At 47.7% G+C, this 23,873-nt stretch overlaps 2 protein-coding genes across 4 annotated transcripts in view; one reads left to right on the forward strand and one right to left on the reverse strand.

Annotated features, from left to right (window-relative positions):
- Positions 1-5,901: 5,901 nt before the first annotated feature.
- On the reverse strand, positions 5,902-16,252 carry LOC139259580 (interferon-induced protein with tetratricopeptide repeats 1-like). Of its 3 annotated transcripts, none has more exons than XR_011592601.1 (3): positions 16,114-16,252; positions 8,431-9,939; positions 5,902-6,181 (listed from the first exon to the last, which is right to left on the reverse strand). XR_011592601.1 is itself a non-coding variant. In XM_070875072.1 (2 exons), exons 1-2 carry the CDS (start codon positions 16,116-16,118, stop codon positions 8,721-8,723), a joined length of 1,224 nt encoding a protein of 407 aa, XP_070731173.1. In that variant the 5' UTR covers positions 16,119-16,252; the 3' UTR covers positions 7,984-8,720. The 3 variants fall into 3 exon arrangements, 1 of the variants encoding a protein (XP_070731173.1); XR_011592602.1 differs by lacking the exon at positions 5,902-6,181 and adding an exon at positions 6,343-6,872 and having other exon boundaries at positions 8,417-9,939; XM_070875072.1 differs by lacking the exon at positions 5,902-6,181 and having other exon boundaries at positions 7,984-9,939.
- Positions 16,253-19,396: 3,144 nt separating this feature from the next.
- Positions 19,397-23,873, forward strand: part of LOC139256059 (monocarboxylate transporter 12-like) — a 37,570-nt gene continuing 33,093 nt past the window's right edge. The window contains exon 1 of the mRNA XM_070874119.1: positions 19,397-19,616. Within this exon, the coding sequence (XP_070730220.1) occupies positions 19,397-19,616 (220 nt within the window). The remainder of the gene's footprint in view (positions 19,617-23,873) is intronic.

Genomic DNA, 23,873 nt, shown 5'->3' on the forward strand with positions numbered 1-23,873 from the left:
CCCCTCCCCCGCTCCGTGACCTCACTGGCTGCTGCTCAGTGGGACCTCTGGCTCGGTGATGTCACTCGATCACCGCAACCGAGAGCAGCGACCAGGTGGGAGGTTTGGGGAAGGGGAGAGACTGGGGAATGGGGGCTTGGGGAGAGAGGGAGAGTGGGGAATGGGAGCTCGGGGAGAGGGAGACTGGGGAATGGGGGCTTGGGGAGAGAGGGAGAGTGGGGAATGGGTGCTCGGGGAGAGGGAGACTGGGGAATGGGGGGTCGGGGAGACTGGAGAATGGGGGGTCGGGGGGAATGGGGGGTCGGGGAGAGGGAGACTGGGGAATGGGGGCTTGGGGAGAGGGAGACTGGGGAATGGGGGCTCGGGGAGAGGGAGAGAATGGGGAATGGGGGTTCGGGGGAATGGGGGTTCATGTTTCGGGAGACTGGGGATTCGGGGCTCGGGAGATTGGGGAATGGAGGCTCGGGGAGAGGGAGACTGGGGAATGGGGGCTCGGGGAGAGGGAGACTGGGGAATGGGGGCTCGGGGAGAGGGAGACAGGGGAATGGGGGCTTGGGGAGAGAGGGAGACTGGGGAATATGGGCTCGGGGAGAGAGGGAGACTGGGGCTTGGGGAGAGGGAGACTGGGGAATGGGGGCTCGGGGAGAGAGAGACTCGGGAATGGGGGCTCTGGGAGAGGGAGACTGGGGAATGGGGGCTCGGGGAGAGAGGGAGACTGGGGAATGGGGGCGAGAGAGACTGGGGAATGGGGGCTTGGGGAGACGGAGACTGGGGAATGGGAGCTCAGGGTGAGGGACACTGGAGAATGGGGGCTCGGGGAGAGTGAGACTGGGGAATGGGGGCTCGGGGAAAGGGAGACTGGGGAATGGGGTGGGTGTGGGTTCCAGTATTTCCCACAGAGCCGGGAGCAGCAGCAACGTGGTGAATGGGAGTGTCACTGAGAGAGGAGAAGCCAGTAAAGGGGTGAGTGAAACCTGGGGACCTTACTGTGGGTAAATAGTGAAAGATTATTTCCAGTGGTGGGCGAATGGGGAACTAGGGAACAGAAACCAAGGATTCTCACTGGAAGAAACAAGGGGGCAGGGAGGAGGAAGGTCGTTGAACTGAGGGCTGTTGGACCGTGGGATCCTTCACTACATGTAGCTATTGAGGTAGCATCTAAAACCTAAAGGGAATGGGATAAATATTTGAAAAGGAAGAATATAAAAAGATCTGGGGGTGAATGGAATTACAGAAGAGAGTGCGAGGTCCGAGACCGAATGGTCTCCTCCTGTGCAGTCATTTCTATAATTCTATGAAAACCCTCCTTTATTGAGACCGAGCACATGGAGCGGTTTAGAAATGTTGGTGCTGAGCTGAGTTTAGGACAATGTGCCCTGTGAGAAGTGCCCCAAACACTGAGCTCACTGGCCTTTGTGCAATCTCTCGGTTTGGTTCAGGCGGGTCTGTGCCGGCCGGGTTTGACGTGTGAAGTCCAAGTACAGATCAGCTCAGACTGAGGTTCCCAGTTCAGAATTGTCATCTTCACACGGAACCAGAGACCAAACCAGATTCCAAGGAGATAGAGAGAGAGAGAGCGACTGGGCCTGTTAAATGTGGCTTCAACTGGGGAGCCTGACCTCACCTGGTGCAGTGCAGGGGGATTCTGGGTATGGTTTCAGGGTGAGTATCAGTGGGTTAAAGTATTACTGCTAGGTACATGTAGGATAGAGAGACATTACACCTATTACTGCTTGTAACATATAGACTATCAATGAGTTATTGTATTACTGTTGGTTGTGAGGGGAATCTGAGTGATACCAGTATTACTGTTAGTCATCAGTACAATTTCAGTGTGTTACCATTAGTTACTGGTGGAAAAAATTCCTTTGACTTCTGGTTTCCCCTCTGCAAATTGCTCACCCACCCTCGGTTTCCCCTGTACCCCGCCCTCGGTTTCCCCTGTACCCCGCCTTCGGTTTCTCCTTGTACCCCACCCTCGGTTTCCCCTGTACCCCCCCCTCGGTTTCCCCTGTACCCCGCCTTCGGTTTCTCCTTGTACCCCACCCTCGGTTTCCCCTGTACCCCACCCTCGGTTTCCCCTGTACCCCCCCCTCGGTTTCCCCTGTACCCCGCCCTCGATTTCCCCTGTACCCTGCCCTCGGTTTCCCCTGTGCCCCCCCTCGGATTCCCCTGTACCCCACCCTCGGTTTCCCCTGTGCCCCACCCTCGGTTTCCCCTGTGCCCCCCCCTCGGATTCCCCTGTGCCCCGCCCTCGGTTTCCCCTGTGCCCCCCCCTCGGATTCCCCTGTACCCCGCCCTCGGTTTCCCCTGTGCCCCCCCCTCGGATTCCCCTGTGCCCCGCCCTCGGTTTCCCCTGTGCCCCCCCCTCGGATTCCCCTGTACCCCGCCCTCGGTTTCCCCGGTACTCCACCCTCGGTTTCCCCGGTACCCCACCCTCGGTTTCCCCGGTACCCCACCCTCGGTTTCCCCTGTACCCCCCCCTCGGTTTCCCCTGTGCCCCACCCTCGGTTTCCCCTGTACCCCGCCCTCGGTTTCCCCTGTACCCCGCCTTCGGTTTCTCCTTGTACCCCACCCTCGGTTTCCCCTGTACCCCCCCCTCGGTTTCCCCTGTACCCCGCCTTCGGTTTCTCCTTGTACCCCACCCTCGGTTTCCCCTGTACCCTGCCCTCGGTTTCCCCTGTACCCCCCCCTCGGTTTCCCCTGTACCCCACCCTCGGTTTCCCCTGTACCCTGCCCTCGGTTTCCCCTGTGCCCCCCCCTCGGTTTCCCCTGTACCCCGCCCTCGATTTCCCCTGTACCCCGCCCTCGGTTTCCCCTGTGCCCCCCCCTCGGATTCCCCTGTACCCCGCCCTCGGTTTCCCCTGTGCCCCCCCCTCGGATTCCCCTGTACCCCGCCCTCGGTTTCCCCGGTACTCCACCCTCGGTTTCCCCGGTACCCCACCCTCGGTTTCCCCTGTACCCTGCCCTCGGTTTCCCCGGTACCCCACCCTCGGTTTCCCCTATTCCCGGTCCTCAGATTGCCCCTTTTTCCACCCCCGGATTCCCTTATCCGTCTGCTCACGGGTGGTCTCCTGGTTCTTGGAAGTTATCGCCCACCAGCTGCTGGCATGTAACCACAAGCAAAAATACTCAACTCCAGGGAACGTAACGGTTATAAGGTAAACGCAATTGGGCTGAAAATTGCAGCCTTGCCGGGTCCGTACGATGTGCGCACAGACCTGGCGAGGGATCGCAAAAGTCGGTTTTCGTGGCAAGATGCACATGCGCTGAAAACCGGCTTTTCCGATCCGTCAACGAGCACATCCCGGGATAAGGAAATTTTGTGTGGCAGAGATTGGGCTATTTGCCCAACTCATGCCCAGCGAATGTCCTTCAAACTTTTACTCCTGGCAAAAGCAGGCGCATTGCTTACTTTTACCAGCGTAACACTTTCGAAACATATAACATTTTTATTTAGTTATTCAATTTTATGTAAAATCCCTCTCCATTAAGATAAGTTAATTTTTTTAACTCTATTCAAATACATTAAAAAAATTCAAAAAATATATATTTTTTCTAAAACACTTAGTTACATTTAATTTCAATTAATTTTAAATATGTGAGTTGTTTTTAATTTATTATGCTGTGTTTCTTGTTTTAGGAGGGATTCCTCATCGATAGTAATGGGAACTTGTAAAAACCGAGTTCCCATTTTTATCAATGAGAATACTACCCAGTGATTGGCGGTCCAGGCCCATGTGACTCCAGCGTTTCCGTACGTACGGGGAAGTCATCTTCCCGTACGCTGTGCAGCGAATGAAAGCCTCCGACCGCAATCGTAGGCTCCTCCGTGACTACCAGCTATTTTCCGAAAATTTTTCCGGGTCCGAGGCGTTCGTCCAAAGGATGCCTGACCACAATTTCCTTCCCAATCGCCTTTGTACAAGTCATGTGATCAGGTGTCACATGATCAAATGTCGTGATCATGCGTCACATGATCAGATGTCATGTGGTCAGATGCCATATGGTCAGGCATCACACGGTCAGGTGACATGTGATCAAATGTCACATGATCAAATCTCCAGCAATGCCTCCAACCAGAATTGACAACGCAGAAACTGGACCTGGAAAGTCAAACTAACGACATCTGATCTCTTTCCATCTGGAGGTTGGTTTTATTTGTGAATCGACAGTAAGTGCAGTCAGATTCCATGGGACCTTAGGCAGGAATTTAAAGTCGTGTTTATTTTCTGTTGCCATGGAAATAAATGACAATTGAGATTGCTTTCGGCTGTCATTAGGAAGTCCCTGCTACATTACCATTTGTCACAGAATAGACCCTTCTTCAAAGTCTGAAAAGAGGATCAAGTCACTTACAGAATACTCGTTTCCACTTTATAACAGGCTTTAATTGCCCTGATTTTAACTTGGGGCCTGGGTTGTGAGTAGAGATGGAAATCCCCACGGACTCCTCAGTGTGAGGCCTGGGCCATTTTAACTCCCAGACCCCAGACTCTGGAGTGAGCTTGACTTTGAGCGACTGTGTAAACCGGGTAGTAGTGAGTCGACGGCCTGTTAAACATCTCTCCTGATTTTAATTCATTTGAACTCAATGAGAGAAATGTAAAACTGGCGCCCCCTCTGGACAGGAACCAGCATTGCTCAGTGTTTGTAATATCGTATCGTTTACCGTCTCCGACTCTGCCTCAGCTCATCTGCTGCTGAAACATTCATCCTCGCTTTAATTACCTCGAGACTCGACTATTCCAATGCTCTCCTGGCCGGCCTCCCACCTTGCACCCTCTGTAAACTTGAGCTTATCCAAAACTCTGTGCCCGTATCCTAACTCGCACCAAGTCCCGTTCACCCATCACCCCTGTGTTCGCTGACTTGCATTGGCTCCATCCGGCAATGCCTCGCTTTTAAAATTCTCATCCTTGTTTTCGAATCCCTCAATGGCCTCACCGCTAATTGAGGTGTTTAAAATGATAATGGGATTCGATCGGGTCAATACAGAGAAACTATTTCCTCTGGTGGGGAATTCAGAACAAGGGAGCAGAGTCTTATAATTAGTTACACTTTTGATGGGAGAAATCAGGAAGCACTTCTTCCACACCGAGGGTAGGAAGGAGGAAGGAAGGCTGCAGTGGGAATGCACTGAGGGAGCTCACAGTCGGATCACATTGTGGCTCTCACTCACACTGTTGCTCTGCACTTTTGTGTGAATGTATGAAAGTGTAAGTTTTCCAGAACATCCCAGCAGTCACCTCTGGGTTAGAGGTGGAGAGGGCATTTGTGCAGTGCCAGAAAATACATCCTGGGGCCTGGGAACACCCAGTAACCAGAAAGGTTTTTGTTTCTTACCTGTTTTCTCTGCTATTTGTTGCCCTTCTCTCCGCTCCTTAAGCTGTTGACTCCCTCGTGGGACACAGTCCCATGGGCACTGGTTGCCCTCCAGTACCACACCCAGGGGCCCATTATTGATGTGGAGACCATCGAGTGTAGCAGGGTGTTTGACTATGTGGGACACCACACCAATGTCCATCCTGTCTTCCATCAACAGCCAATCACATGCACTTCCCATAATTTCCACACTTCGACAAGTAGCAAAAGCTCATCAAATCTTTCAAAGAACCTGACTCAACCCTCAAAAAAGATGTGAACTCCAAAATGCTTTTTAACAACTGATTTTGTGCATTTTCAAATACATTGGATTCTATAATGAGCACGGGCATTGGATTATCTTTTAATATTTTGACAAAAAAGGAAGGTTCATTGGTTCAATTTTATTGCAACTTATTCTCTATTTCCTTTAGGAATTAATTTTAAAACTTAATTTTCTCATCAGCAGCAGAGAATCTACTACTAGGAGGAACAAAATGTTTCAATGAACTTTACTTTTTCTTTACAAAATTGCCAAATAGGCAAATGGGGGATTGTAAACCATCCTCACTGGCAGAGGATCATTGCTGTCTGGGTTGTAACCGGCAAGTATCATTGGCGTGTGTGACTTCTGTTGGCAGAATCTGTGTCTGTAATGATAACGTTTTCATTATTTTGAAATTCTTCTTATATCCTCTTAGCTTTCCAATTCTTCTTATATCCTCTTAGCTTTCCTCCGTCTACTGTGTCTTCCTTTAGCTGAGATGACGACAGTCTCCATAAAATGGACTTCTCCTCATCTTTGGCCCAATCGGCTCTGTGGTGACCAAGATGAAATGTATGAATTGCCGTTCACCAAATGCTGGCAAATGGCCATAAACATTACCGACTGCCAGAAAATATCGTGCAGGTTTTTCCCATCATGTTCTGTATTGCACTTACTAACCGCGTTCGCACAGATCAACAACACAAATTAAATCTTTGCCACAGTTTTATTTTATTGGTTATTTAATATTCACTCTCTGATATTACATTCTCTGTTTGGACAATCAGTGTCTGCAGCCATTGCGTTTTATTGCTTTTTAACCCATTTTAACCTATTTCTATATCCTTTAACTTTCCTCCCTCTACTGAGTTTCCCTTCAGCGTGATGGTGACAGTCTCTGGAAAAGGGACTTTCCCGGGTATTGTCCAAGCTGCTCTGTGTTGGCCAACGAGGGACACAGAAGGTTTGATGAAGAGCAGGTGCAGCTGACCAGTTACAGGGCAGGGAGACTCCCAGTGACAGAGGCTGAGATCTGAATGAACGCTCTGGATGGGAGCCCAATCGTCTGTCAGCAAAGCTTCAGAGCAACAGAATCAAGCTGATGATTTATTTGAAGGGCCTGCAGTGGTCGTTGGTCCTCTCTCAGCTGGTACACATGGAAAGCCTTTCATCCGATGGGGGACTTTATTGTGAAGATAAGTGAAGATAGTCGGCAGAGTGGTTTTATTACTTCCTCTATGGGCTGCAATAACCATATAAAGAATATAAGTCACATCTCACGTGCTCAGACTGCACTGAAGGTTATGGCACCTCCAGCTATAATGCTTTACCTGCATTGCTGTTAAAAGACACTCAAGAGATGCTGATCACAATAAAACACATTTTTCATATATATTTGGAGATCAGTGTCCCTCTATCTACCCAGTTTTCTAGATTACATGAGAACTTCATGGGGGAGATTTTAAACCTGCCCACTTCACAGAACTTGGGCTAAGCCACTCGCCCAAAGTGGGCGGGGTCCTCATTGACAATAACAGACAAGGATGTGGTGACATCACACACGGACCGGGGTCTGGTGAAATCACACGCGGACCGGGGTGTGCTGACATCACACGCGGACCGGGGTGTGGTGACATCACACGCGGACCGGGGTGTGGTGACATCACACGTGGACCGGGGTCTGGTGACATCATACACGAACCGGGGTCTGGAGACTTCACACATGGACCAGGGTGTGGTGACATCACACAAGGACCGGGGTGTGGTGACATCACATGCGGACCGGGGTGTTGTGACATCACACACGGACCGGGGTCTGGAGACTTCACACACGGACTAGGGTGTGGTGACATCACACACGGACCGGGGTCTAGTGACATCACACACGGACTGGGGTGTTGTGACATCACACACGGACCGGGGTGTGGTGACATCACACACGGACCGGGGTGTGGTGACATCACACATGGACCGGGGTGTGGTGACATCACACACGGACCGGGGTGTGGTGACATCACACACGGACCGGGGTCTGGTGACATCACACACGGACCGGGGTCTGGTGACATCACACACGGACCGGGATGTGGTGACATCACACACGGGGTGTGGTGACATCATCGGGCCCTGACTACGCCGTTAACTCTGGCCTGGGCGGGGGAAGCCGGTGCAGCTTTTCCAACAGGCCGAAGCAGCTCTGAGGAGAATCAGGATGTCAAGGTGTAAGTGTTTGACTTTCCTTTGTACAGGAATGATCCACCAGGCCCCAAAATGAAAGTTTAGGGCTCCACTGCCCCGGACTCCCCACATCCCCCCTCAGGGCCCCACCAGAGACCCTCCCTCAATGCGCCTACCTGCTTTCCGTATGGGCGGGAAGTGAATTGGTCGCACAATAATGAAGTTCCGGATTTAAAATACCCCGGGCAAATATCGGCAGCAACGGGTGAGTTTCCCACTCCCCTCGCCACTGACCCACACAAAATCCGTCTGGAGTTACGATCGGGACCATGTAATGTGTATTGTTTTAAAAACAGTTCCTATAATTCATGACTAACTATTTTGGCTCTATTTCATTGGCTCATTTAACTGTAATTCCCCAAAACCCATGTTATTTTGATTCATTCCACACATAGTAAAAGGTCTAAGGATACGGAAACAAATTGTATTTGGTTAGTGCACAGGGATTTAGCATAATTACAATAAGATTATCATTTGAAAATTATACACAGGAGTAAAATGCTTATTCGAAAGAAATTGTCAGCAAAATATAATAAGTGAAACAAGTACCCAACCAAACCTACTCATGCATCAGAAAGTATTAATGCATCATTCAAAAATGTGTTGGTTTTTCTGGGAAAGTCAGCATTGCCGATATAGAAAGACGCAATTCACAAAGAGCACTTAGATATTCTTCATTGTGACAATCCAACTCCAGGGCCTTTTCAAAGCATTCAATAGCTTCACAATTCTTCCATCCCGCTGATGCAGTAACCCAAGAATACCAAGGGCTTTGCTGTCTCTTGAATTCCTGCAAAGTCGTCTCTCTGTTATCGTCTCCAGGTTTTCGTGACACCTAGTCCAATCTATTGAGTCATATTTGACTTTCACTCCTTCCAGAAAATAGCTGATGACATTTGATTTTCTGGTGCAGTTCAAATAATCCAGCCGCTAAACATATTGCCTGCTTATTTTCTGGACGAATATCTTCTAATTTCAGTAGATTTCTGTTGACCTCCTCTGCTTTGAGATATTCACTGTTAAATGAACAAATTGCTGCAAAATCCAGTTGTGCCTTAATAGATGTGAATGGGCGGTGCTCAAATGCCTTATGAAAATAGTACTTACATAGTTTGATCAACTTAGCTTTCTGCTGTACAGCAGCATTGCGAGGGTATTTGCTGCCTGGATTTTTGTTCAGTTCAAATAGTTTTTTTCTGTAACACAGACCTATTTGGTGGTGTATGAAGGTAGAGTTTGGGGTAATTTTTAATGCTTTCTTCAACAGCTCCACAGCTTTTTCCACATCTCCTCTTCTGTAAAATTTTGCTGCATAACGAGTTACATATGAAAGATCAGGGGACTTCTGCAATGCTTGTTCAACTAATTTCAGTGCTTCCACCTTTTGATTGAACTCTTGTAGCTTTAGAGCCAACATCACCATGGCTACAGAGTCATCTGGATCAAGTTCCAGCACACGTCGCAACTGCTTCACTGATTGGCTGCGGTCACCACTCTCTGGGGCACCAGAAAACCCTTCCAGACGAAACAGAGCAGTCGCATAGCCAACGTTCCATTCAGTGTCATCAGGATCTTCCTCCAGAGCCTTCTCAAAACATTCTTTTGCCTCTTCATAGTATTGAGCGGCAGAAGTCAACAGTGACCAACCCTTCTCCCCGTATACTTCAGGTATCAGTGCTGTATACCGAGAGCCATCAGTAAATTGTTTACAGATCATCTCCAGCTTGTCGAGGTAGGACTGGGCCTCTGTCAGTTGGCCCATGTGATAATATACCCAGGCATAGTTTCCATAGGTGATGATGCTTCTTCTTTCAAATTCATGTTCATGGTTCTCCCTCAGAATCTTTTCAGCTTCCTTTAAGTTTTGAATTGCCTCTTCACAGTTGCCTTGCAGACAGTTTACAAAAGCGAGGTGGTTGTAAGACCTGGCCTGATATTTCACACCAGCCTGTATTGAATCTTGCAATCTATACTTCATGTCGTCCAAGTCAATGTTTTCTTTCTGTGGGCCCCATGTGAAGTGACATTGAAGCCAATCGAGACTCACTTTCAACAAATCCTTCTGTGTGTTGCTGCAAGAGAACAAAATTCATCAAAACCCGTCTCAGACTGGCTGTGTCACCCCCTCCCCTCTCTCCGGTTTCTTTAACTAAAGCCTTCTCCCGACTCCTGGACCCACTGACCATGAAATCTCTGCAAAAACCACTGCTAACGGTAAAGGGATGACTGCAAATCTCAGCTGTACTTACACTGGTCTCCTTCATGCTGGCTGATGTACTAGCTCGTGGCCATTTAGTCTTCTCACCCAATGTGCAGCATCACCTCAAACACCTCCACTCCCAATGATACAAGAACATAACAAATAGGAGCAGTAGTAGGCCACCTGTCTCCTTGAGCCTGCTCCAACATTTAATAAGATCATGGCTGATCTGATCATGGACTCAGCTCCACTTCCCTGCCAACTGCCCATAAACCTTTATTCTCTTATCGCTCAAAAATCTGTCTATCTCCATCTTAAATATATTCAATGACCCAGCCTCTACAGCTCTCTGGTGTCGAGAATTCCATAGATTTCCAACCCTCTGAGAAGAAATTCCTCCTCATCTCTGTTTTAAATGGGCGGCCCCTTATTCTGAGACTATGTCCCCTAGTTTTAGTTTCCCCGAAGAGTGAAAATATCCTCTCTGCATCCATCTTGTCGAGCCCCCTCATGATCTTACATGTTTCGATATGATCACCTCTCATTCTTCTGAACTCCAATGTGTATAGGCCCGACCTATTCAACCTTTCTTCATAAGTCAGCCCCCTCATCTCCGGAATCAACCGAGTGAACCTTCTCTGAACAACCTCCAATGCAAGTATATCCTTCCTTAAATACGGAGACCAAAATTGCACTCCAGTACTCCAAGTATGGCCTTACCAATACCTGTACATCCATAGCAGGACTTCTCTGCTTTTATACTCTATCCCCCCTGCAATAAAGGCCAACATTCCATTTGCCTTCCTGATTACTTGCTGTATCTGCATACTAACTTTTTGTGTTTCATGCACAAGGACCCCCAGATCCCCCTGTTCTGCAGCACTTTGCAATTGTTCTCCATTTAAATTATAATTTGCTTTTCCATTTTTTCTGCCAAAGTGGATAACCTCACATTTTTCCACATTATACTCGATCTGCAAAATTTTTGCCCACTTCTTTTAAGACCCTCGGCTGTAAGCTATCAGGTCCAGGGGACTTGTCTGCCTTTAGTCCCATTATTTTACCAAGTACTACTTCATTAGTGATAGTGATTGTATTAAGTTCCTCCCTCCCTATAGCCCCTTGATTATCCAATATTGGGATGTTTTTAGTGTCTTCTACCTTGAATACCAATACAAAATATTTGTTCAACGTCTCTGCCATTTCCCTGATCTCCATTATTAATTCCCCCGTCTCATCTTCTAGGGGACCAACATTTACTTTAGCCATTCTTTTCCTTTTTATGGTCCTGTAGAAACTCTTACTATCTGTTTTTATGTTTCGTGCTATTTTACTTTCATAATCTATCTTCCCTCTCTTTATCATTTTTTTAGACCTTCTTTGCTGGATTTTAAAAGTTTCCCAGTCCTCTGGCCTCCCACTAACCTTGGCCACATTGTATGCCCTTCTTTTCAATTTGATACCATTCCTTATTTCCTAAGTTAGCCACGGATGGTTACCCCTTCTCTTACAGTCTTTCCTTCTCATTGGGATATATTTTTGTTGCATGTTATGAAATATCTCCTTAAATGTCTGCCACTGCTCATCAACTGTCCCATACTTTAATCTATTTTCCCAGTCCACTTTAGCCAACTCTGCCTTCATACCTTTGTAGTCTCCTTTATTTATGCTAAGGACTCTGGTTTGAGAACCAACTTTCTCACCCTCCAACTGAATTTGAAATTCAATTGATTGATGGTCACTCATTCCTAGAGGATCCTTTACTATGAGATCATTTATTAATCATGTCTCATTACACAGTACCAGAACTAAGATAGCCTGCTCCCTGGTTGGTTCCGCAATGTACTGTTCAAGGAAACCATCCTGGATACACTCTATGAACTCTATCTCTAGGCTACCCTGGCCAATTTGCTTTGTCCAATCAATATGAACTTTAAAGTCACCCATGATTATTGCCGTTCCTTTATTACAAGCCTCCATTATTTCTTGATTTATGCTGCATCCAACAGTGTAGCTACTGTTAGGGGGCCTATAGACTACACCCACCAGCGACTTTTTCTCCTTATTATTCCTTCTCTCCACCCAAACTGATTCAATACCTTGATCTTCTGTGCCAATATCGTTTCTCACTAATGCACTGATCTCAGCCTTTATTAATAGAGCCACTCTACGGCTTTTTCCTTTCTGTCTATCCTTCCGAATTGTCAAATACCCCTGAATATCTAGTTCCCAGTCTTGGTCACCTTGCAACCACGGTTTTGAAATGGCTATCATATCATATGCATTTGTATCTATTTATGCCATCACCCCATCTCTTTTGTTAAATTACCATTTTTTCCAACTTTGACCCCACTTTCTGATACACCTTTATGTTTATGCATTCTGTCCCTTCCTGGCACTCTCTGGTTTTCATTTCCCCCAGTGCAACTTTGATCTATTGCCTTTTCCTTATTCTTTGACTTTTTTAATTTTCGCTCACCCGAATCAGCTTCAAGCCCTCTCTACAGCCCTAGTTATTTGATTTGCCAGGACCCTAGTCCCAGCACAGTCTAAGTGTGGAGCCCGTCCCAATGGAACAGCTCCCTCTGACCACTATACTGGTGCCAGTGTCCCATGAACCAAAACCCATTTCTCCCATACCAGTCTTTGAGCCACGTGTTTAACTCGCTGATCTTATTTACCCTATATAAATTTGCTCATGGCTCGGGTAGGAATAGAAACATAGAAACATAGAAAATAAGTGCAGGAGTAGGCCATTCAGCCCTTCGAGCCTGCACCACCATTCAATAAGATCATGGCTGATCATTCACCTCAGTACCCCTTTCCTGCTTTCTCTCCATACCCCTTGATCCCTTTAATTGTAAGGGCTATATCTAACTCCCTCTTGAATATATCCAATGAACTGGCCTCAACAACTCTCTGCGGTAGGGAATTCTACAGGTTAACAACTCTCTGAGTAAAGAAGTTTCTTCTCATCTCAGTCCTAAATGGCTTACCCCTTATCCTTAGACTGTGACCCCTGGTTCTGGACTTCCCCAACATCGGGGACATTCTTCCTGCATCTAACCTGTCCAATCCCGTCAGAATTTTATATGTTTCTATGAGATCCCCTCTCAATCTTCTAAATGCCAGTGAATACAGGCCCAATTGATCCAGTCTCTCCTCATATGTCAGTCCTGCCATCCCTGGAATCAGTCTGGTGAACCTTTGTTGCACTCCCTCAATAGCAAGAACGTCCTTCCTCAGATTAGGAGACCAAAACTGAACACAATATTCCAGGTGAGGCCTCACCAAGGCCCTGTACAACTGCAGTAAGACCTCCCTGCCCCTGTACTCAAATCCCCTCGCTATGAAGGCCAACATACCATTTGCCTTCTTCACCGCCTGCTGTACCTGCATGCCAACTTTCAATGACTGACGTACCATGACACCCAGGTCTCGTTGCACCTCCCCTTTTCCTAATCCAGAGATTATTACCTTTGTGGTTCTGCTTTTTAATTTGGCCCCTAGCTGCTCATACTCTCTCAGCAGAACCTCTGTCTTGGTCCTATCTATGTCGTTGGTACCCAAGTGGACCATGACAACTGGATCTTCCCCCTCCCACTCCAAATTCCTCTCCAGCCCTGAGGAGATGTCATTAACCCTGACACCGGGCCGGCAACACAGCCTTCGGGACTCACGCTCTTGGCTGCAGTGAACCTTATCTGTCCCCCTAATGATACTGTCCCCACCACTACAACATTTCTTTTACTCCCCCTGTACCACGGTGCTGTAGTCAGTTTGCTCATTCTTCCTGCAGTCCCTGCTCATGTCCATACAGGGAGTAAGAGCCTCGAACCTGTTGGAAAAGAGCATGGGCTGATGCTCCTCCATCACTCCATCCTGAGTCCTCATACCTTCCTCACTCGTAGTCACATCCTCCTGTACCTGACCACGGATCAAATTTGAATTAATTACTGCAACAAACAGTAGGATTGGTTGAACTACTCGGTCTGCCTCTTGGTTCACCAATTACATCTCCTTCTCATTCTAGTATTCCATTCCACAATTGGACTCACCTCACTAAAAAGGTCAGTGCTAATTCTAAAACGCTCTCCCTCTCACATTGGCAGTCCAATAATTCACTACTAAATAGGATCTCTAACCTGGTCCTCCACAGGGACCCTGCTGTCTCTGACCTAGATCATTCCTCACTCCAACATGCAGAAGCTGAAAAGCAGGCCCATTACAATGGTATTTTCAGCATTGACTCTTACCCTGCTGCAAATCTTCCACTACACCATCGTCCAGGCAAGATGTTAAACCAAGGCAGCATCTGCCTGTCCCAGTGGTTCAGGGGGACATTAAGGATTCTATGGCACTATTTGAAGAAAGGCAGGGAGTTGTATTTTCCAATATTCTTCCCTGGAGCAACACCACCAGAAACAGATTGGGTGGTCTTTCATCTTGTTGCTATTTTTGGGAACATGCTGTGTGCTGAGCTTCCGAGCCCAAAACCTCTCCATCGCAAAGACCGTCTACATCCACCCAATCACCTGATCCACCCCTGGCTCATCCATTTAATTTCACCACCTGACTCGGATACTCCAATGTTTTCCTGGCCGGATTCCCAACTTCCACCCTTCATAAATGTCAGCCCATCTAAAACTCTGCTAGCTGCACCAGTCCCGCTCACCCATCCATGTGTTCGCTGACCTACATTGGGTCCTGATCCACCAATGTCTCACATTTAAAATTCTCATCCTGGTGTTCAAATCCCTTCACAGCCTCACCCCTCCGTATCCCCGTAACCTCCTTCAGTTCTATAATCCTCTGTGAATTCTGTGTTCCTCTAACTCGGGCTCGTGTCCATCCCCCACTGCACCCACCGATGGTGGCTGAGCCATCAGCCCAGACAGGCCCGATACTCTGGAATTCCCTCGCTGAACCTCTCCACCTCATTCTCCTCCTTTAAGATCTCCTTAAAATCTACCCCACCCTCTAAGTATCTCCTTCTTTGCCTCGGTGTCCATTGTTGTCTGATTACGTTGCTGTGAAGCGCCTTGGAATGTTTTCCGAGGTTAAAGGCGCTATATAAATGCCAGTTGTTGTTATTGTGCAAACTGAGCTGTCACATTTCCCAACAAAACAACAGTGACTACACTGCAAAATAATTCACTGAATGTGAACTACTTTGGGACATTTCTGAGAGGTGTGATAAGGTGTTACATCAATACAAATTCTTTCTTCCTTGCTGTTAAACTCACGTCGATACATTTCATCCCCCAGCCATCCCAGCTTCTCCTTGCACTCTACTCCGCCTGCCTCTTGTTCCTGTTGGCTCTCGTCTCCCTCCCCCCACAATCCAAGCTGTCATTCTTACCCCTGCCACAGTTCATGGTGGCTTTCCTCCCTTTGCTGCTCCGTTCAAACTGCTGCACCTGTCCTTTCCCCCAGTTCATGTCAGCACTCTTCTCCCCCGCCCACATTCTCAATGTAAGTCAGCACTTTTCCTTCTCCTACACACTTTAAGCTGGCACTCTCCTCCTGCATTTCATGCTGTGTCCATCCCCCCATCCCAGTCCATGCTGTACTCTCCCTTTGCTTTATAGTTCAGGTTGCTTTAGTTTGGATATATGAAAGTGCTGGAAATCACTATTTTACATTAGTAGATCCCTTCTAGATTCCCATGGAACACAAAGTGAAACTTTCTTTCTTCAAACTCTGCATATGACCTGAGGGCACTTACAGAATGCGCCTTTCCACCACAGTATAATATTCAAGTTTAACTTTGTACTTTCAACAGAGCCCAGTCCAAAATAATTTAAATTGTTGTTTGAGTTATAATCCTATGAACAGGTCTGCCTTTTGCCTCATGTTTACTGACTATCACCAGTCTTGGTGCAGCAGTGTTCCCTTATCTGTGTGTCTCACTGTGAGCCACTAATCCCAGCTCTCTGCATTTCAACTGCTTTGTAATGTAAGCTACTTTATTTCTGAAAACTAGTTCCTTGATCGATAGTCTACATGTAAAATTAAACACAGAAGTTATTATAATGATCTTTACCTCATAATGCTGATCGATGGACAATGTGTTGAATTTTTTCGTCAGCTCCAACTGTCCTTCCAATGGTGAGTTGACCGAATGTTTGGAGTGTTGTTTTTCAGCTCATTTATACCGTTCAGTCATTAATCGCTATGAATCATTTCCTGAATGTGGAACTCAGAAGCAACATTTCCTGTTCAGGAAATTGTGGTGTCACACAGTAACATTGTGTGCTGACACAGAACCCCATGGAGCCGATTATAAACATAGGCCGGTTCAACAACTTTCACCATCCCAGTTTATGTTTGGCTTTAGCGATACGCTCCTTCCAGTTTTTCACGCACGCCCCGTCCGCTCCGAACCATATTCCCAACACCTTCAGGTAATCTGACTTCACGGTGAAGGGAATAAAGGATCGGTCAGACCAGCTTCCAAAGAACATGGCCTCGCTTTTGCTGCGACTGACCTTCGCCCCCGAGGCCAGTTCAAACTGGTCACAGATTGTGAGCAATCCGCGGACTGACTGCGGATCCGAGCAAAAGATGGTGACGTCGTCCATTTACAGGGAGGTCTTGACCTGAACGCCTCCGCTGCCTGGGATTGTCACCCGCCTAATGCCCGCATCCTTCCTGATGGACTCGGCAATGGGCTCGATACAACACACAAACAAGACAGAGGAGAGGGGACAGCCTTGCCTGACGCCAGACCTGATCAGAAAGCTTCCAGTTTCCCGCCCATTGATTAGAACTGTGCTACTGATGTCTGTGTAGAACAGTTGGATCCAATTGCAGATACCCTCCCCAAACCCCATTTGGAGAGCACGTCCATCAGGTACGTGTGCGATATCCTGTCAAAGGCAAGCTGATTAAACAGGTGTCCACCCTCCTGTCCCGCACTTAGGCGATCGTATCCCTGAGTAGCGCGAGGCTATCAGAGATCTTCCTGCCGGATCACCAGCTCCCGAGCAGACTTGACCCTGTTTGCGATGACCTTTGACAGGATCTTGTCGACCACATTGAGCAGCGAAATGGCCGCCAGTTTTTGATTTCCTCCCTCTCCCACTTCTGCTTGTAGATGAGGGTGATGATGCCTTTCCTCATTGATTCTGACATGCTGCCGGCCAGAAGCATACCCCCGTACACTTCCAGCAGGCCTGGGCCTATCCAGTCCCACAGAGCCGAATACAACTCGACCGCTAAACCGTCGCTTCCGGGAGTTTTACTCATCATGAGGGACGGGACGGCCTTTGTCAGCTCGTCCAGAGTTAGTGGGTGATCGAGACTCTCCCGCTCGCTGTGGTCTAAGACCTCTGAGATAGACGACAGGAAAGACTGCGAGGCCGCACGGTCTGTGGGCTTGACGTTGTACAGCCCGGCATAGAAGGATTTGCTGATCCTCAGCATGTCAGGCTGTGAAGACGTCGCTGGTGATCACAGAGCTCCCCCTGTGTACCATTTGGAAGAAGAAACGCGAACACGTCTCATCCTGCTCGACGGAGCGGACTCTGTGCAAAAACACTTAAGAAGCTTGACACCATCCAGGACAAAGCAGCCTGCTTCATTGGCAGCCCTTCCATCACCTTAAACATTCACTCCCTCCACCACTAGCTCACCGTGGCTGCAGTGTGTACCATCTACAAGATGCACTGCAGCAACTCGCCAAGGCTTCTTTGGCAGCACCTCCCAAACACGCGCCCCCAACCATCTAGAAGGACAAGGGCAGCAGGTACATGGGAACACCATCACCTCCAAGTTACACGCCATCCTGACTTGGAAATATATCGCCGTTCCTTCATCATTGCTGGGTCAAAATCCTGGAACTCACGCCCTAACCACTGTGGGAGCACCTTCATCATAGGGTCTGCGGTGGTTCACAATGGCGGCTCACAATAACCTGCTCAAAGGCAAGTAGTGATGGGCAATAAATGCTGGCCTTGCCATCAACGCCCACATCCCATGAACGAATAAAAAAAAAAATATATATACCCTGACAGGGATACGAACCAAAGGCACCAGACAAATCCTCGACTCTTCACATTAACTCCTGTCATTTACCGCCCAGTCTATGCTTGAATTCATTGAACCATAGAATGGTTACAGCATGGAAGAAGGCCATTCAGCCCGTCGAGCCTGTGGCGACTCTCAGGTAGTCCCACTCCCCTGCCCTTTCCCGGTATAACCGTCAATTTGTTTTTCCTTCAGATACTTATCCAATTCCCTTTTGAAAGATAAGATTGAGTCTGCCTCCACCACCCTTTCAGGCAGTGCATTCAGAACCCAACCACTCGCTGCGTACAAACATTTTTTCTTACATCACCTTTGGTTCTTTTGCCAATCACGTTGAATCTGATTCCTCTGGTTCTTGACTCTTCTGCCTATGGGAACAGTTTCTCTCTAGCTACTTTGTCCAGACCCCTCATTATTTTGAACACCTCTATCAAAGCTCCATCTCCATCTTCTCTGCTCCAAGGAGAAAGCCCCAGCTTCTCCAGTCGACCAACATAACTGAAGTTCCTCATTCCTGGAATCATTCTTGTTCATTTTTTCTGCAGCTTCTCTAAGGCCTTCACATCCTTCGTAAAGTGTGGTGCCCAAAATTGGACACAATGCCCCAGTTGGGGCCACACCAGTGTTTTATACACGTTCATCATAATTTACACACTTTTGTACTCTCTACCTTTATTTATGAAGCCCAGGATCCCGTAAGCCTTTGTAACTGCTTTCTCATCCTGCCCTGCCACCTTCAACAATTTGTGCACACATACCCACTATTCATTCACCCTGTTTTGGATTGTACCATTTAGTTTATATGTCCTTTCCTCATTCTTGCGACCAAAATGTATCACTTCACACTTTTCTGCATTAAATTTCATCTGCATCGTGTCCGCCCATTTCACCAGCCCGTCTATGACTTGCTGAAATCGATCACTCTCCTGCTCACTGTTCACTATACTTCCAAATTTTGTCTCATCTGCAAATTTTGAAATTGTGCCCTGTGCATTCATGTCCAAGTAATTATTATATATCAAGAAAAGCAGTGGTCGCAGAAGTGATCCCCGGGGAACAGCACTGTGTACCTTCCACCAGTCCTAAAAACAACCGTTAACCACTAATCTCTGAGGGCCAAATTGCCCATTTTTATAGCTCCATTCGCGCTAATGGACACTAATGGGACGCAACGAGGTTATCGCCCGGGGGAAGAGGACGATAGTGCCCCCGTGGAAATTGCCCCGGAGGTTTTGGGGGTGTTGTACCGTTAACGCCGCACCCCACGATTTGTGCCCCGGGCTGGCGCATTCACGACGATGATACCATCGGCGTGCACACGGACCCGTCACCACCCCGCGCTGACCCCTTTGCGCCCGGCGGAGGAAAATACTCAGCGGGCGGCGAGGATGGCGTCGGCCGATATCACCGCCAGCTTCACGAGTCGCGAACCCGCGGACATCCACCGCCGACACTACACCCGAATGGGGAGGCCGTTTGCGCCGTGGGCCGCTTTATTTTTCTGTTACCCGACTCCCTGTCAGCCCGACAATGGTGGTCCTCGCCTCGACAGAACCGCAATCCTGCAGCCCGGCGCTCTGTTATGAGAGCCGCACTGTTGGCCCAGTCGAGGGTGTCCCTGTTGGCCCAGTGGCGGCCACCAACGGGACTGCAGAGCACACAGCAGCCCTCCCCTTTAATTGAACCTGAGGGACATTCTGCCACATCAGTGCTAACGGAGCAGACATGAGACGCTGATGCTGCCAGCAGGGCGCTGGGCTCCGAAGTCAGGGCCATCCTACTGCCCCGGGAGCGCCCCTCCACGGACACGAAGTATCTCCAATGGCGCTCCACCTCTGTTGAGGGGCGGAAGGGCCAAATTCCACATCCCGGGTGGAACTCCCGAGCCGGGCACAAGGAGTCCCAGCCCCAGAAGGTTACCGCCCCCAATCAGGACGAGGGGCAATTTTATGGAATCTGTTCCCTGTCCCTTCGCGAATTTTGTAACCATGCTGCCACTGCCCCTTTTATTCCATGGGCTTCAACGCTCCTGGCAAGTCTATTTTGTGCCAGTTTGTCGAACGCCTTTTGGAAATCGCATTACCCTCATCAACGCTCTCTGTCACCTCATCAAAAAACTTAATCAAGTTAATGAAACACTATTTGCCTTTAACAAATCCATGCTGGCTATCTTTAATTAATCCACACTTATCCAAGTGACTGTTCATTTTGTCCCTGATCACTGTTTCTCAAAGCTTCACACTACCGGGGTTAAACTCACTGGCCTGTAATTGCTGGGTTTATCATTTACCAATATGGACCATGACCTCTGGCTGTTCACCCTTGTAGGCTCCGTTCCTCCCCCCTCACCCCCCAACGCTAAAAATTGGACTATTAAATATAAAAACTCAGAACTGCATTACAGCCCACAAAAAGAGTTGGGCAGCAAAGGGTTAATTCTAACATTGCAGCAAAACCATGAGACACCATCAGAGACAATGATGCAGGCTAACTGCCATTTGACCTAATCAACACAGACAATAGCACCAGAAGAGAGACATTCACACCTTCAATGGTTTCTGTCTGAAAAGATACAGGAACATTCACATATTCATTTACCTTTAGGGGTTACATTGTTAAAGAGGCGTACCTTAGACCATGGTCCCAGAAAGGCTGGTATCAGTGCAGGCCGAGACTGGACCCTGAACCATTTGAATAAGAATGCGACTGGAAACCAACAATGAAGTCACCTTGGGAAGGTTATATTGTCAGAAAGGACTTCACACGACAGACAGGCGGTGGCCAGAGTAATCATGGACAATGACCCTAAATGAGGGACAATTAGCCACCAAGAATTCCCTGCTAGAGACATTCACACATTTGATGCTGCCATTGTCTTCACAGGAGGGAAAGGAAATCTGTTTTGAGGTTGCAAATTGGTCTTTGGTATAAAGAAGAGCCATTTCCGAGGGGAAAGCCAGTACAGGAACAGTATCGAAACAGCAACAGACAGCAGTGTGTCTTCGGGACGCAAGCTGCAACTAAGATCTGGGCCTACAGTCAACCTCAGCAGACAGCCGGGGAATTGGTGATTGTACGTTTCCAGTCAAATCATAGAAGGGTTTTGTGATTTAATCTGGGTAAGTTTACAGGTAACAGTCAAACCGCGGACGGGTTTAACCATGTCATATTGTGCTGATGCAAATGACCCTTTCATAGGGGTTTGTATTTTGGGGTTAATCCGTCCAATAAAAATCGTAGGGATTTATACTGGGCAGTAATTGTGTGTATGTTCAATACATGAACAAATCTTCGTTGATCCAAAACCCTGAGCCGTGTGTATTTTGTTCTTTATAAATCCTGAAGTCAAAGAACTGTGTATAATGGGGAACTAGATTTAGAAATACTTACACCCTCCCCTCTCAGAATGTTCTGCAGTCGCTCAGAGACATCCTTAACCCTGGCTACAGGGAGGCAACACTTTATCCTGGAGTCCCGCCTGCAGCCGCAGAAATGCCTCTCTGCTCCTGTAATGATCGAATCCTCTACTACTATTGCTCTCCCTCTCTCCTTTCTCCCCGCTATACAGCTGAGCCACCCGTGATGCTGTGTACTTTGCTCTGGAACCCAGAGGAGCCATCGCCCTCACCAGTACTCAGAACAGAACCCAGATTGGAAAGCGAGATGCACACAGGAGACTCCTGCACTACATGCCTGGTCCTCCTCTTCTGTCTGGCAGTCACCCATTTCCTCCCTGGCTGCTCACTCCTAGGGTGCTGAGTGACCATCTCCTGAAACATGCTATTCCCGAAGTTCTCAGCCTAACGGATGCACCGCAGTGATGCCCGTTGCTACTCAAGCTCCAAAACCCGGAGCTCGAGCTCCTCCAGCTGACGACACTTCCTACACATGTGTTTGTCCAGGACACGGGAAGTGTCCTGGAGTTCCCACATGGCAGAGTGTGCATACCACGGGACTGAGCTGCCCTGTCATGCCTCTATTGAGAAAATAGGAGCAATAGTAGGCCATTCGGCCCTTCCAGCCTGCACCACCATTCAATATGATCATGGCTGATCCTCTATCTCAACACCATATTCTCGCTTTCTCCCCATGCCCCTTGATGCCTTTTGTGTCAAGTGAAGAAATTTCTCCACATCTCAGTCCGAAATTTCCTACCCTGTATCCTGAGACTGTGACCTCTTGTTCCAGACTTCCCAGCCACCGGAAAGATCCTCCCCGCATCCAGTCTGCCCAACCCCATCAGAATTTTATACGTTTCAATGAAGACAGGCCGAGTTGACCCAATCTCTCCTCATACGACAGTCCTGCCATCCCAGGAATCAGTCTGGTGAACCTTCGTTGCACTCCCTCTATGGCAAGTATATCCTTTTTTAGGTAAGGAGACCAAAACTGCACACAATATTCCAGGTATGGTCTCACCAAGGCTCTGTATAACTGTAGTAAGACATCCTTGCTCCTGTACTCCAATCCTCTTGCAATGAAGGCCAACATACCATTTCCCTTACTAACTGCTTACTGCACCATGTTTGCTTTCAATGACTGATGTACAAGGACACCCAGGTCCCTCTGTACATCGACATTTCCCAAGCCATCACCATTTAAATAATACTTTGTCTTTATGTTTTTTCTACCAAAGTGGATAACTTCACATTTATCCACGTTATTCTGCATCTGCCATGTGTTTGCCCACTCACTCAACCTATCTAAATCACCTTGCAGAGTCTTTGCATCCTCCTCACAACTCACAATCCCACCAAGTTTTGTGTCGTCAGCAAACTTGAAAATATTACATTAGGTTCCCTCATCCAAATCATTTATATATATATTTTGAATAGCTGAGGCCTAAGCACGGATCCTTATGGTACCCCACTAGTCACTGCCCGCCACCCCGAAAAAGACCCGTTTATTCCTACTCTCTGTTTCCTGTCAGTTAACCAATTTTCAATCCCATGCCAGTATATTGCCCCCAATCCTATGTGCTTTAATTTTGCACACTAATGTCTTATGTGGGATTTTACCAAAGGCCTTCTGAAAATCCAAATACACTACATCCACTGGTTCTCCCTTATCTATTCTATCAGTTACATCCTCAAAAATCTCCAGTAGGTTTGTCAAACACAATTTTCCTTTCACAAATCCATGTTGATTTTGTCTAATCCTTTTGATAGTTTCTAAGTGTGCTGTTATCACATCCTACATAATAGACTCTAGCATTTTTCCTGCTACTGATGTTAGGCTAACCGGTGTGTAGTTCCGTTTTCTCGCTCCCTCCTTTTTTAAATAGTGGGGTTACATTTGCCACCCTCCAATCTGCAGGAACGTTCCATAATCTATAGAATTTTGGAAAATGACAACCAATGCAGCCACTATTTCCATGGCTACCTCTTTTAGTTCTCTGGGATGCAGATTATCAGGCCCTGGGGATTTATCGGCCCTCAGTCCTATTAGTTTCTCCAGCACTATTTTCTTACCAATAATCATTTCCTTTAATTTCTCTTGCTCACTCGACCCTTGGTTCCCTCGCATTTCTGGGATGTTATTTGTGTCCTCTTGCGTGAAGACAGAACCAAAGTATTTATTTAATTGTTCTGCCATTTCCTTGTTCCCCATTATAAATTCTCCCATTTCTGACTGTAAAGGATCTACATTTGTCTTCACTAATCTTTTTCTTTTTACATACTTGTAGAAACTTTTGCAGTCGGTTTTTATGTTTCTTGCAAGTTTACTCTCATACTCTATTTTTCCTTTCTTAATCAATCTCTTGGTCCTTTTTTG

This window comes from Pristiophorus japonicus, chromosome 3 (assembly GCF_044704955.1).
Source record: "Pristiophorus japonicus isolate sPriJap1 chromosome 3, sPriJap1.hap1, whole genome shotgun sequence".
In the NCBI taxonomy this organism is placed as follows: Eukaryota; Metazoa; Chordata; class Chondrichthyes; family Pristiophoridae; genus Pristiophorus; species Pristiophorus japonicus.